General features: G+C 38.7%; 1 protein-coding gene and 1 non-coding gene across 12 annotated transcripts in view; one reads left to right on the top strand and one right to left on the bottom strand.

Annotated features, from left to right (window-relative positions):
- LOC124066619 (diacylglycerol kinase beta) overlaps positions 1 to 13,595 on the bottom strand; it is a 109,528-nt gene that overhangs the window by 77,524 nt on the left and 18,409 nt on the right. For 5 of the 11 annotated variants that reach the window (XM_046403159.1, XM_046403170.1, XM_046403167.1 and 2 more), the window contains exons 2-4: positions 10,384 to 10,393; positions 9,607 to 9,828; positions 3,117 to 3,193 (exon numbers count right to left, since the gene is read on the bottom strand). In XM_046403159.1, coding sequence (XP_046259115.1) covers positions 3,117 to 3,193; positions 9,607 to 9,673 — 144 coding nt within the window. In that variant the 5' untranslated portion in view covers positions 9,674 to 9,828; positions 10,384 to 10,393. Of the gene's footprint in view, positions 1 to 3,116; positions 3,194 to 9,606; positions 9,829 to 9,929; positions 9,987 to 10,337; positions 10,394 to 12,469; positions 12,599 to 13,595 lie in introns of those variants that run through there. The other 6 variants (XM_046403162.1, XM_046403161.1, XM_046403163.1 and 3 more) reach the window with 5 other exon arrangements.
- LOC124067691 lies at positions 8,920 to 8,976 on the top strand. The gene has a single exon (XR_006844798.1). It is a non-coding gene; the product is annotated as a U7 small nuclear RNA (small nuclear RNA).

The following is a 13,595-nucleotide window of genomic DNA, read 5'->3' as shown; positions in this document are numbered from 1 at the left end:
GCTAGACCTGGAGACCTGGCATATTTGGTGTGCTAACCATGGCTTAAGGCTCATCACTCTTAAATAAATGAAAAGTTTGGTTTTTTTTAAAGGGAAAATGATTTTCACACAAATTTTGTACCCCACAAATTGAAAAGTTGCTTCCTGCTACAAGAAAACAGTGATTTCCATAGTTTATAATGATGAGGGTCCACCTGAAATGAGAACCCGTTAGGTCAGGTCAACCATACAGTGAAAGACAAAGCAGTTGCTTACATGTGGTGTTAAACCTCTTTTTTATGTGACATAGTTATTCCAAAAGGAAAGAAAACAGAGCACAGCCAAATGACAAAATGGTAAACTGGTCATGTCTGATGGAGCTTTAAACTGTTGTAAAGGGATGGGTCTCCCTGTGGGTGTAATGTAAAGCTTCTGTCAGTCACTGACAATTACCGTACAGTGCTACTGTGTTTTGCTATAGAGAAAACCCAACACTAAGAACAGCAGGCATTTTCAGGGGGGGGGGCAAGGGGAGACCCTGTACCCCATGCTAAGCTGCCATCCCTCCTCTCCCTCCCTTAGTACCAGAGAGAGTGCAGGACCAGAGCAGTTGATCCTTTGAAGATGTTAGTCTAGCCTGCCTGTCTCACTGATCTTTTATCTACCAAGGCTCTGGAATATGAGTAGTCTAACTGTGCTGTGCATTGATAAACACATGATGCCGTCTGCGCCAATGACAGCTTTGTAACTGCTCCTTTTTCTCTCACTTCTGCCGTTTTGTGAGTCTCATCTTGCATCTATAGTTTTCTTTATAGTTAATTATGTAAATACTCGATTCTAATTATAGTCTTTATAATGTATATAGCATTGTCATCATCAGTATCAATGTTACAAGTAGCAACATGTCATCACAGAAGAGCATGAGGATTAGAGACACATTGCTGCCTGTAGTATCCTTATATTATTTCTACAATCAATCATTTGTTTACCTCTGTAACAAAATATTTTAGAGGCCACACTTTGATAAAAAATAAAAGTCCACTAGCTGGCACAATGGACCGATGAGTCATTAGACACGCTCAGATATGCGTGTGCACACACACACAGTGATGGATGGCAGAAGCAGGGCTACAGTGGTTATTGTGGCGCCAGGTGACAGTGTGGACCACATGATCATTAAGTCCGGTTCTTATGGCGCCAAGCGTCCAGCCGGGCTCTTAGTCATGTCATCACAAATACTGAGGAAAGGCTTACAGCAGAGTGGAGGTGATAATGAAGAGGGAGAGGAACAACAGGAAGCGCACCAGTACTGCATTATAATGCACTGTAATCAGATGAAACACCCAATTTTATAAATGTGTACTCAAACTTGTAATTATAATATATACTGGGGGGTTGAAGTTTAATAAATTGTTAGAATTCTCATTGAAAAGCATATTAGTGTTGGCCCTGAGATGCAGTCTTCAGTCACCTGAAGGATTTTTAAATGACTCACTTGCTGTACATTATCCCACTTATAACATGGTCACTTACAAAAGAACAATTTGACACAAAATACTATTTTCACATGATTATATTAATTTGAAAAGAAGCTTATTGCTTCTAAAAAATAATCCTTCAGATTCTACAGTTGCAAATGCATCCATAGCAATGTAAACTCTGTGGTCTTTGCCTTCATGGTAGGGCTTTTGATGAATGCTGTAACATGTATCTTTTTCAATTTATGCTTCAGCAAGAAGTTTTTAAGTTGTCTCCATTGTAACTACAGACGTCCTGTGTTTTTACCCTCTGAGTGTTTCTGTCACCTTGAGTGAAGCGTAATCTGCACAGACAGCTGTTAAACCACACAAATGTCCCATTATATATATGTTTTTACTTATTAACTGTATATTGATTTATCAGCTCTCAGTCTGTCTGTGAGTGGCAATTTCCACTCACTCTCTACTGGGAAATAAAATCAATTATAAATGCAGCGCAGAGGTGAGTTGGGACTGGGTATATTCAGGAGGAAGAAGAAGAAGAAGAAGAAGAAGAAGAAGAAGAAGAAGAAGGAAGAAGAGGAAGCTGAAAGTTCCCTAGGAACTGCTGCTGACATACAGCTAAAACACTGAATGCAGGTTGGAGTGGGTGTGGATTGAAAAGTACTATCTCCATGGCAACATTTCAACTATTACTCAATTACACTGTGTGACAAAACATAACGATGTCCATGATGTAAAAAAATTCTCCAAGTGCATGCCATGATATATATATATATATAGCAGAATTGAACAGAATTTAGCTTACAGCACTCATTGTACTTTAACCTTGCCTTAATTTAGATCAAGATCAACACAATGCGATGTGAAGAAAAAAGAAACTCTTTCATCGCACAGCTAGTATATTGGAACAGCTTTACATCATAAACAAACTGAAACACAGATGGAATTTTTGTACTTAAATGCCAAAATATTGTGTTTTCGTTAAATTGCCTGGTTCTTCCCATGGTTTGGTTCAGCAGTAAGGATGTTCTGTGAATCCAGGAGATAAAAGCACAGGCAGTGATTCAGGTAAGATATGAACAATATATGTTGGTCCAGCAGTGAAAGAACGCCATGATATCACAATGACAAAAAACAAAAAAAGGAGACAGCAAAGTTGAACATACTGCTGTAAATCTGCTCACTCTGAACCCCTCAATCAAACTGTAAAATAGTACTGATATGGGTTAAATGTTTGACAGTTAATTAGTTAATTTAGTTTACAAGCATTCAGTAAGTGAACCAAAAGGTTTGTCTTGAATGCTACAGGGGCAATGTGTTACAAACAGAGAACGAAGAGAGGGATGAGTCAATACTGAAATAAAGCCACTGTCAAAAGTTCAGACAGCGGTATAAAACAGTCGGCTGCGGCAGCCACATTTTACGGTACAGCCAGGAGCTGATCTGCTGACGTCAGGTGAAGCTAAGATGATGCTGAGGGTGTGTCTCCACCAAAGCCTTCGTCTCAAAATGAGGAAATGACTCAGCATTCCACACTGAATCAGAGGTAATGTCACATATTATGTTTTTGTGCCCACGGATAGTAACTGTGCCCTGTGAGGAAAAAAACTGAAGTGGATGAAGATAGTGGAGAAGGGAACCGTGGTACAAACACACCTGCTCAGGGTTGTACTTAGAAAGGACTCCTTCACCATGAAACTCCTCCAGCACATCCTTCAGCTTCTTTGAGGAGTCTGAGGAGGAAAGAAAAGAAAAACATTTTTTGGTTTGTTTGTTTTTTTGGATTACATTTACTGCAATGTGATACACTTGAATCATTTCTGTAAACCTTGTGAATACACAGGAGGGCATTTTCAAGCAAAGGAGCTCCACCTTGCTGTATAGACAAGAAGTACATCTCTTCAAGCATTTTCTGTAATCATATCTCATGGTTGCAATGCTCAACGGATAAAGTGGTGTAGAAAATGGATGGATGGATGTTGCATTTCATCAATGCATGCCCTGATAAATACTCATCTCTACTAGGTGCTGCATCAGTAGAGCTGAGCTTATGAGTCACCCTATTAGTGAAAAGTAAAAAGGGACATGGTGTCTTTTATAACTTTTAGATGCTAATCCCATACCCATGCACACACACACACACACACACACCTCCATAGACCTCTGTCAAACAATTACAGGGGACAAATATACATGTGTGCATGGGCAGATCACCTCATTTATATCCACCATTTTACACACACATTTATGCATGCACACACTCTAGACCTGATTTCGCCAATCACGTCAGCTCTCATAATCAACTATGGATGACACTTCATTATTTTTAGTGCTCAGGAGCTTTCAGCCTGTAAAGCTTTCCTATTTCTGTCCTGCATTAAAAGTCCACAGTGACAGAAGGAGACAAACAGGGAGAGAGAGACAGAGGAAATCTCAGGTTAGATGAGACACATGTGATTAGAGAACATGCAGGGCAGCTTAGTCTCCAGCATTAGCATATACACAGTGTAGGAGTGACCACTGATAGACGACCTGAAAGAATTCTTGATATGGTGCTGAAACATTCATCCATCCATCCATTTTCTATACCGCTTATCCGTGAGGGTCGTGGGGGACTGGAGCCTATCCCAGCTGACTACGGGCGAGAGGCGGGGTTCACCCTGGACTGGTCGCCAGTCAATCACAGGGCTGACACCAGCTTTATTTAATATATAATAATCTGTAGACACTAGTTTAAACAAAGTCAGTTCAGCTTTCAGCTTCGGCCAATACAAGAACTTGTGGATTTTCAGTTGTTTCAAAAAAAGAAATATTTTTTCACTATCAACTTCTTTGATTTATGTATTAGGCTATAAAATGTTAGTCCAAAGTAACATGTTCACATTTCTAAAAAGTATAAAGAACAGTTTACAGTTTCTAAAACAAATAAAAGCAGTCTGGCATCTCTGCTGGGTAATTATCTATATTGTTTTTTGATTTATTTCTGTTGATTAACTAATCAAATATTCTGCTCTAACTGATTATATTGGTGCTGCAACTAATGATCATTTTCATTAATAATTAATCTGCTGATCATTTTCTTGATTAATCGCTTGGAGTATAAAAAGTGAAAAATGCCCATCACGTTTTCCCAGAGGCCAAATAGTTTTGTTCACCACCAACAGTCCAAAACACAAGGATCTCAGGTTTACCCTCACATAATACACATCACATGACATTTGAAAAGCTAGACCCTGTAAATGTTTAAAAAAAATAACTTAAATTATTAAGCAATTACCAAAACGGTTGTGGCCGATAGATTAACTAATTGTTTCAGTTGTATTTGATTATATGGCTTCTTAATGACACTATCCTTTGCCATGATAGTACTGCACAGTTACAGCCAGTGAGTGTCCTTCATTATGTCCTTTATTGATCGGCTGCTGATACACAAGCCTTCCTGTCTTTCCGCTCCTCACCATCAGTAAAAAGGAGACCTTCTCAGCCTGCAGGGGCCTTACCAGTGTGCACGTTTGTCATGTTTCGATTATACTCCTATACTCCTATCTCCACTGCAAGCTGCCTCATAAACCAAAAGCCCTGCTAGACCACAGTATCAGCAACATGAACGGGGTGAGGATTAGCCTAGATTATTTTGTGTCCTCTCTTGTATAGGGTCTTATGGAGGGGAGCCACTAGGGAAAAAAAAGGCCCAATTCTGAGACTTTTCACTCATCAAGTCTCACAAGTTAGTGAGCGGCTTGTTGTTTGCAAACGCTGTGTAAAAGCAGCCAATGTTTTGTTTGTTTGTTTTTTTTGTAGTTTTCCAGCAAATTTCTCCATGAATAAAATAGACAATGTTCAACCTCATGCTGTAGCATCGCTGATCACGCTTTTCAGAAACTAACTTTTCACATCCCATGTAAAACCAAACCTGACGCTGGGGGAAAAACACACACACTACTGCAGTTCTCGTAAACTATCAAGAGGGTGTTTTCCAACTTCTGGCCTCAAGGGAATTACCACACAATGATACAAAGCAGACCACGCACTAGAAAATACTAGTACTTGGACAAGTAACACAGCACTTTTTGACATCATCCACATGGTGGATGAGACAGTCTTGTGCAGGGCTAAGGCTGCCCAAGGCAGTGGAAATACTGGATATTTGGTTGGCCTCAAGGAAAATTCTATAATTCCATGCAGTCTGCAGCAATCTGTCAGATCATGAAACACAAGACGATGCAAACCACTGCAGGTTAACAGATCAAAAGCAATGCTGAGATATTTTTTGCCTAAGGTTTGCATTTGAAACTACATGACCAAATTGGAAGTCACAGAAGATGTAGCATTAGTGCAATAGGGCAGAGTAAACAAGTTCTCTTATAAAGAAATAAAGTATTTCTAAATAAAATTTGTGTTACACTTGTTCTCATGTCCAGATATGTTACACACACACACACACACACACACACACACATATTTCCTGGAGGCTGGAGGCACCACCTAACCATAATAATAAAGAAGACTTGCCCAATCCTAACCCTTACCTTAACCTAACCCTAACCTCAGCCTAACCTTAAAGCAGGTGTTCATCCTAATATTTGAATGATTTACATTGTGGGGACTTGCATTTTGCCCCTATGAGTACGGAAGGTCCTCACAATGTGACTTTGTAAACAGATTTTTGTCCCCACAACTACAGGAATACGCATTCACACACACACACACACACAGAAAACTAATTTAAATGTCTGTGCACTTAAATCAGTAAGGGAATTCTTCTAGTAAAATCTGTCTCAGTTCCTCTTTGTATTGAAGTGAAAAATAAATACAAAAATAAATTATTATTATTATTCTATTACTCAAAAGAATCTTCTGTCAGTAATCTTCCAGTCAATCAGACTTGGTAACCTGTTGTGATATTGACTTGACACAAGTCTATAAAACAAAGATTACTGAACAGAATAGCCTGCATGCGAGAGTCATATTGTATTCACCATTCAGACAGATGCTCTTTTGACTAACAAATGTAGTTGCTAGTGTGGGAAGACATAGCCACAAGGCTCATCCAGCAGGCTAATAAGTGGCATTCTGGGAAAATAATGCCACACCACTCATGACTGAAGTCCCAGCACTGTTTGTTCTCCTTTTGATTTTCAGAGTTCTTTTGTGATATAACCCAGAAGACGTAGAGTCTGAGGAGTGAACAAATGTCACGAATAGACTGATGATCATCAGTCGTAGGCATGTGGAGATGGGGGGAGCTGGAGGTGCTCGAGCACCTGCTCCTTCACCCCCTGATGACTAAAATGCTCTTTTTTATTTATTTACTTATTTTTCCAAGAACATTTAACAATCACTAATCATTTATCTGTAAATAAAATGACCTGTCTGCCCTAATTTGGGTTATGTCACATGCTGACCTTTCACCTGAGATCATCCATGGTGTGCTCTAACAGAGATGCAGCTGTGACAATACGTTATCACTATAAAAGGGTGGTCTATACATTTTAATTTTACTTCCCTGGAGTCCTTGTGCTTTCTCATCTTGAAGTTCCCATGGATCACAGCTGGACCTCCAGCTGTGGTTCTGCTTGAAACCTACTGTGATTACTACTGTTTAGTCATAATTTATTTTAATTCTATTACTATTATGACTGCAGCTACTACCATTATTATTGTTACTACCATTGTTATCATAATCACCATAGTACTTTTTGTATACTTCATCATTATCATTATCTATAATTGCAATACTTCTGGTATTATTGTTGTTGCTACGCATCTCTGTTTGTGTGCTCCTTCTCTAGTCCCCCACCCCCACCTCTCTCTCCCTCTCTCTATGTCTTTCTCTCACTATCAAACCCAACCGGTCAAGGCAGATGGCCGCCCACACTGAGCGAGGTTTCTGCCTTCTAAAAGGCAGTTTGTCCTCGCCACTCGCCAAGTGCTTGCTCATGGGGGAATGATGGGTTCACGGTATCACAAAATTTAAGTAAAGATTGTGGTCTCGATCTGCTCTAATTGGAAAGTGTCATGAGATTGAATTTCCCTCAGGATCAATCAAGTGTCTATCTATCTATCTGTAACTTTTTTTTGTCAATTGGCGCTATATACTGTAAATAAACTGAACTGAATTGAATAGAGGTTATTGCATCTCCCTAGTATAGTACCTGAATACACATAGAACATTAAAGACTTACAAACTTACAGATTGTCTTTTACTTATAAGTTTGGTTACATTTTAGTATGAAGCTTCCTTCTTTATCTGGTCTTATTTTTAAGTTTTCTTTGTAAATCCTGTTAATACTACAAAATATAGTTTGGCTGGGACATTAACATGCATACACCTATAGTGACTGAAATGCAATGTCAACAGTTGATGAGTATTCCAGTACAACAATGAATTTAAAAATTTGTTGTTTTTTTATTATTATTAAAGTGAATGAAATGTGCATTATACTTTTGGCATACACATTATATAACAGAAACTAGGAGTTTATTTTACCCAAGCCTTTGTTTGAGGTAGGCCTTTATTTGTTTGTATCGACCACAACCCTGTCCATCATTAGAGACCCAGTTGTTATTTGACAAAAGGCTTGTGTTTGAGGAAATTAATGATTTTGTAAGTTGTTTTGATTGGCGGTAGAAAATGACAAGATCTTGATAATTTCCTTTACTTCAGATTGGCCTTGTCATGAGTTTGTCTTGGACAAACTGGAACATGCCCATTATCACATAGGCAACAAAGAAAATAATAAAGATAAGCTAATGGTGTGATATTACAAAAAGGACCATGAAAACTGGAAAACTGAGGAGGCAAAATAGTGAAAGAATAACATTTCTCATTCTCTCTCATTTCATTACATTACATTACACTTCATTTAGCAGGCACTTTTATCCCAAGCAACTTACAACATACATAACAAGTTTCAGTGCAATAGAATTAAACTAAAGCAATACGAGCTAGAACATAATTAGAGTGCTTAGGTTGAAGAGCAAGAGTGGAAAGCAGGAGAACATGAGAGAGCAAAGGGGCGTTAGAGGGTTAGGGTTGTTAGGAGAGAAGGTGCAGTTGGATTTTCAGGTGCTTTTAAAAGGAAGAGAGGGATGCCCCTGCTCTTACTGCGGCTGGTAGGCTGCTCCTTCAGCGTGGAACGTTGTGGGAGAAAAGTCTGGTTTGGGAGTGCCTTGTGTGAAGGGAGTGCCTTGTGTGAAGTCAGAGCCAGACGCCGTTCATTTGCTGAACGTAGAGCCCGAGAAGGGTTGTAAGCCTGAACGAGAACACTCAGATAGCTGGGTGCACACCCTGAGGTCACTGTAAGCTAGCGTTGGTGACTTGAATTGGATTCTGGCTGACATAGGTAACCAGTGTAGTTGGATGAGTAATTGAGTGACATGAGCCAGTTTGAGTTCATTAAAAACCAGACGCGCTGCTGCATTCTGGATCATTTGTAAAGGAGTGACTGCACATGCCAGGAGGCCTGTCTCTTTAAGTATTTCTCTAGCAGGCTTTTCATAACGAGAAGCCCACAATTGTGGGCAGTCGTGGATCAGCGGTTAGGGAGTCGGACCCGTAACCGGTGGATCGCTGGTTCGATTCCCCGTCCCGGTGTCCATGGCTGAGGTACCCTTGAGCAAGGTACCTAACCCCCACTGCTCCCCGGGCGCTGCACGCGGTCGCCCACTGCCCCGGGTTTGCTGTGTGTGTGTGTGTGTGTGTGTGCACGTCACTTGGGTGGGTTAAATGCAGAGAACAAATTTCGTTGGAGTGAGTTCCCTCCAATGACAAGATATGTCACTTTCCTTTCCTTTCCTTTTCCTTTCCAGAAGTGCACTGCAGTAGTCAAGGCAGGATGTGATGCTTGTGTAGTACTTTTTGTATCTTATTAATGGCATTTGTGGTATGAAGGCCTGCATACTTACTTAAAATCTACTGATTCATTCTTTTGATTTGCATAAAGCCTTTGGCATGTTATATATGAATACCACATTATTTAGTTTTTCCCACAATGTTTTAGAGCATCATCAGCTGTACAAACACACAAATACAGTATGTGTGCAAAAAAAATCACAGAAGCACACAGAAACTCATCATACACACCACAATCCCCAACACACACACACACACAGAACCCTCATATTCACACACATGGGTACTCACACTCGCTGTATTGTTGCAGCTGGGTAAACTCAGCTGGGCTCAGGCAAACCCAGCTCCCGTCTCCCATACTGCCTGAAGCCAGGGACGGGGCTCTGTATTTGGGAGTCTGTCGGTCCACAAGTGCTGCTAAGTGGATTGATGGTTATCCTTGGGTCAAGTCGTGTAATAAGACTGAGGTGAAGAAGTTTTGGGATGTCATCTCTGCCTCTTTATAACAAGCACCTTGCAAGCAAACAAAAAAGTTGAGACAACTTTGTAATTTATGATGTTTATTGTATATATGTTTCTCTCTATCTCTCTTCCATCCTCTCTGTCCTGTCTACCTCTTCTTTCCCCCTTTCACCCTGCTGACTATCAGCAGGATGGTTCTCCCTTGTGAGCCAGGTTCTGCTCAAGGTTTCTTCCTGTTAAAAGGGAGTTTTTCCTTGTCACTGTCTGCTTGTTCAGGGGTTCAGGCTCTGGGTCTCTGTAAAGCATCTAGAGACAATTTTTATTGTATAAGGTGCTATATAAATAAATAAATTGAAAATTGAATTGAAATAGGCAACTGAGGCCACATGAGTAGTGGTGGAGGCAGAAAATTAGAGACATCATAATGTTCAACTGGGCAGAATTTTTTTCAAGTGTTTAGCCGAAGTTGGGATCACGTACTGAATATTGCTGAGGACTTCCAAACATTGAATTTGTCACTTTGAATGTCAAAATACAAAAAGAAAATAACTTATAACTACTGTTCATGACTTGGAGATGGCACAGCAGATCTGCAACAACAAATACCTTCAATGACCTGGAGAGAGAGAGAGGCAGAAGAAGAGGAGAGGGGAAAACATAAATTCAGGTGATTATCAAAAGTCTAGACTGTATAAAATATAATGTAAAATATAAAATGCATGAAAGGTTTTATAGCAGTAGTCATAAGAGAAAAAAACTGACATTTCAAAGACATTTTAAAGATGCAGGGCTGGTGGTTGTAGAGGAAAAGGGAGGAGGGGAAACAGGCAGCAAACATGACAGCAGAATATGAACAAAAAAGATTTACACCAGACGTGGAGGTGGAGACTGATGAGGCATGTGAACACTGAGAAGCAGAAGAAAGAGGTTTAATCACTGGCCTGAATTTATCGCTTAATCTATGGTTATATTCTATTTTTTCCCTCATCAAAACACATTTAATTTCTCTCTCTCAATGTATAAATATATATATATGTATGTGTATGTTTGGTTTCTGTGTCTAAGTTTGTTGTAGGACAAGTCTGTCTGCTGCAGCAACACTCCTCTTTGGCTCAGAACTGTAAAGTTAGTTTTAGGTTGCTTATTGAGCAGATGGTCAATGAATTTGTGTTGAATAGCTAAGCTAACTTCACAGTAGTTGTGAAAGTGCAGCACACTGTATCCAGTTACCTCGTGTCTCATTCACATGTAAGGAATATCACAGTTGATGCAAACAATGAACATGACTACTGGTAGCACACACAAGTGTCAAGTAAGGGATGTTAGCACTGGGTAATTGGCTGGACTTTCTCTGGCATTTTTCTGCGAGTAACTCATTAATATAACAAAAAATGCTTCTAAGATACATGAACAACCGTATCTTTATATAGCAAAGCGTAAAAAAAAAAAAGACCAAATATGAATGATGGTATAGCTCCAGTAAGAATCTTTGCTCATGCTGGAGAAGAGGTTGGAGATGAGGGGACATATTTATTGATGCCACTTCCCGGAGACAAAAGATAAACACTGATAAATTCACACTTCTAAGGGAATAACAATAGTTTGTTTTTAGAAATGGTTCTCTGCTGATAAAAGCATCGCACTTAAGTTTCTAGCTACTGCTTTGGTGATGTGTGGGATTTTCTGCAGAGAAATAATATGCTTAACAAACAATGCCATTAGATACTTTGCTGATTTTTTTCTTAATTAATATGGTATAGAGTACTAAGAGGAAATTACTTTTAAAAAAATTCAGATAAAAAGTATGAATATGGAAATTTTAAAGCTTTATTTTTTTTTTGTAAGAATCAAAAACTACAATAAAATAAACTGAGAAGACTTGAGTCATTTAGAGAACAGAGTCAGTCTATTTTTAAATATTTCCTTTCACCCGTTCAGTAGCTTGTTAGCCTATGTGAGATCAGATGAGCATTTGACTGTGGTCAGATTCAGTGAAAACAGTTTGCATAGAGGAGACATAGAATAGAAAAGGCATGCACGGCACATTGACATGAACTGCCATCACAATACAGCTCTCTACAATGCATTGTTAGAACATTTGCTTTTTAGAGGATAAGTTTGGCATTATTCTATAGTTCTCTTATTCATCTATTTGTTTTTAAAAATGAAATGAAATGACTTAAACCAGCAGTTTTGAGAAGTCTCTTTATGCTTAAGTTGTTGTCTGTGGCTAATTCTGGCACTGATTGGTTGGTAGAGCAACCCCCACTAACTGCCATTGTTTCTTCCATCAGTTGTAAGACATATATAAACATAGATGACACATCACTAGTTTGTCCCATTGTACAAATGTCCTCAGATACAAGCGCTTGTTCTGCACGATAGTGACTGGTTGGTGGCGCTGTGGTGGAGGTGGCTATCATGAAGTTTCACCCTCCTTTTTTTAACGTAACATCAGTAATTAAAACCAAACATATCAGAAAACACTTGAACATACATCAACATGATAAAAACTGGGGATGGTCATTTCAGTGTGCAACCATGGCTTGTTGACACCAAAAGTGCTAGCAGGGTATTAAACTAAATATTATTACTCTATTAGTTCACACATAGGGGTCATTTCTAGATCTAAGTGTGTGTAGGACACCACATTGGTCCCGTAGGTGTCACCTTTGTGCTTTGGGTCACTTACTGTATGGGTAGGAATTCTCGCTCAGGGGAAAGGAGCCGTTGGACAGAGACGCTGTGTTGTTGTATTTGTGAAATGTTTGACTGTTCGGAGATTTATGCACAATGGTTTTGGAATCTTGTACACCACATGCTGAAGAACATAAACAGTGAGCAATTAATATTCCTTCAAAGACAAGAAGCAAAAGTCAGATTCTGTTATTTCAATAGACACTGCTGAATGTTGCTATAGAGAGCACTTCAGTGTTTTTTAGGCTCAGCTGCTACAGTACACATTTATATTACATACTGACATAATTTACACTGAAATGTCATGTCTTCATAATCAAATGTAATTTTATAAAAACGGGCATCAGTTACTAATGTTAACAATGCTGGAGACTGTTGTGTCCAGTATATATTGTGTCTAATATGTTTAACGTAACAGATTAAATTGTCCTCATTTTTGACTATTTTCTGAATGTTTCCTTACTTTTAGATTGGTCGAGATTTAATTTACCATTTATAGGTGCCATGAACAAAACATTATTGCTACTGATCTTGTTCTGGGTTCAGTAACAAATAAATGTTCCTTCTCTGTGATGTTTTTCAATCTAACATAAACAGTAAAGAACAATCAGAACTGAAAGAAAATGAGGGACTTTCCTAAACCGACAAACATTGACCACATTTACAATACACAATTACAAGAGCCGGACAACATAAAGAAGACTTAAAGAAAATGAAATGTGGTAATTTACTAATTATTACTAATTATGTATTTATTTTGGTAATAAAGTTCATCAGTTTAGCATATTTTCATTTATTTCAGAATATTTGATCTTACGTTTTAAACAACGTCCCTGATTTTTAGGAATGAAGTTTGTATTTTTAGTAAGTATTACTGAGGCCTGTAGTTAGCAGTCCATTTTCTATGGACTATTTTCAGCCACACAGTAATATACTGTAAGTGTACTAGGGAGTATTTAAGGCTCATGTGCCATCTTCATTCTAATGAAAGGGCATGTCAGCAGTATTACTCATTCACAGCAGTAATGTTGTTCGAAATAATGGCTGTTAAAAATATCCAAAAAGGCTCAAAATTATTTTATATATATATATATGATTTTATATATTTTATACATTATTAA

This window comes from Scatophagus argus, chromosome 11 (assembly GCF_020382885.2).
Source record: "Scatophagus argus isolate fScaArg1 chromosome 11, fScaArg1.pri, whole genome shotgun sequence".
Taxonomy (NCBI): Eukaryota; Metazoa; Chordata; class Actinopteri; family Scatophagidae; genus Scatophagus; species Scatophagus argus.
Note: the sequence above shows the minus strand (reverse complement) of the source record. Positions and strands in the feature narration are given on the sequence as shown.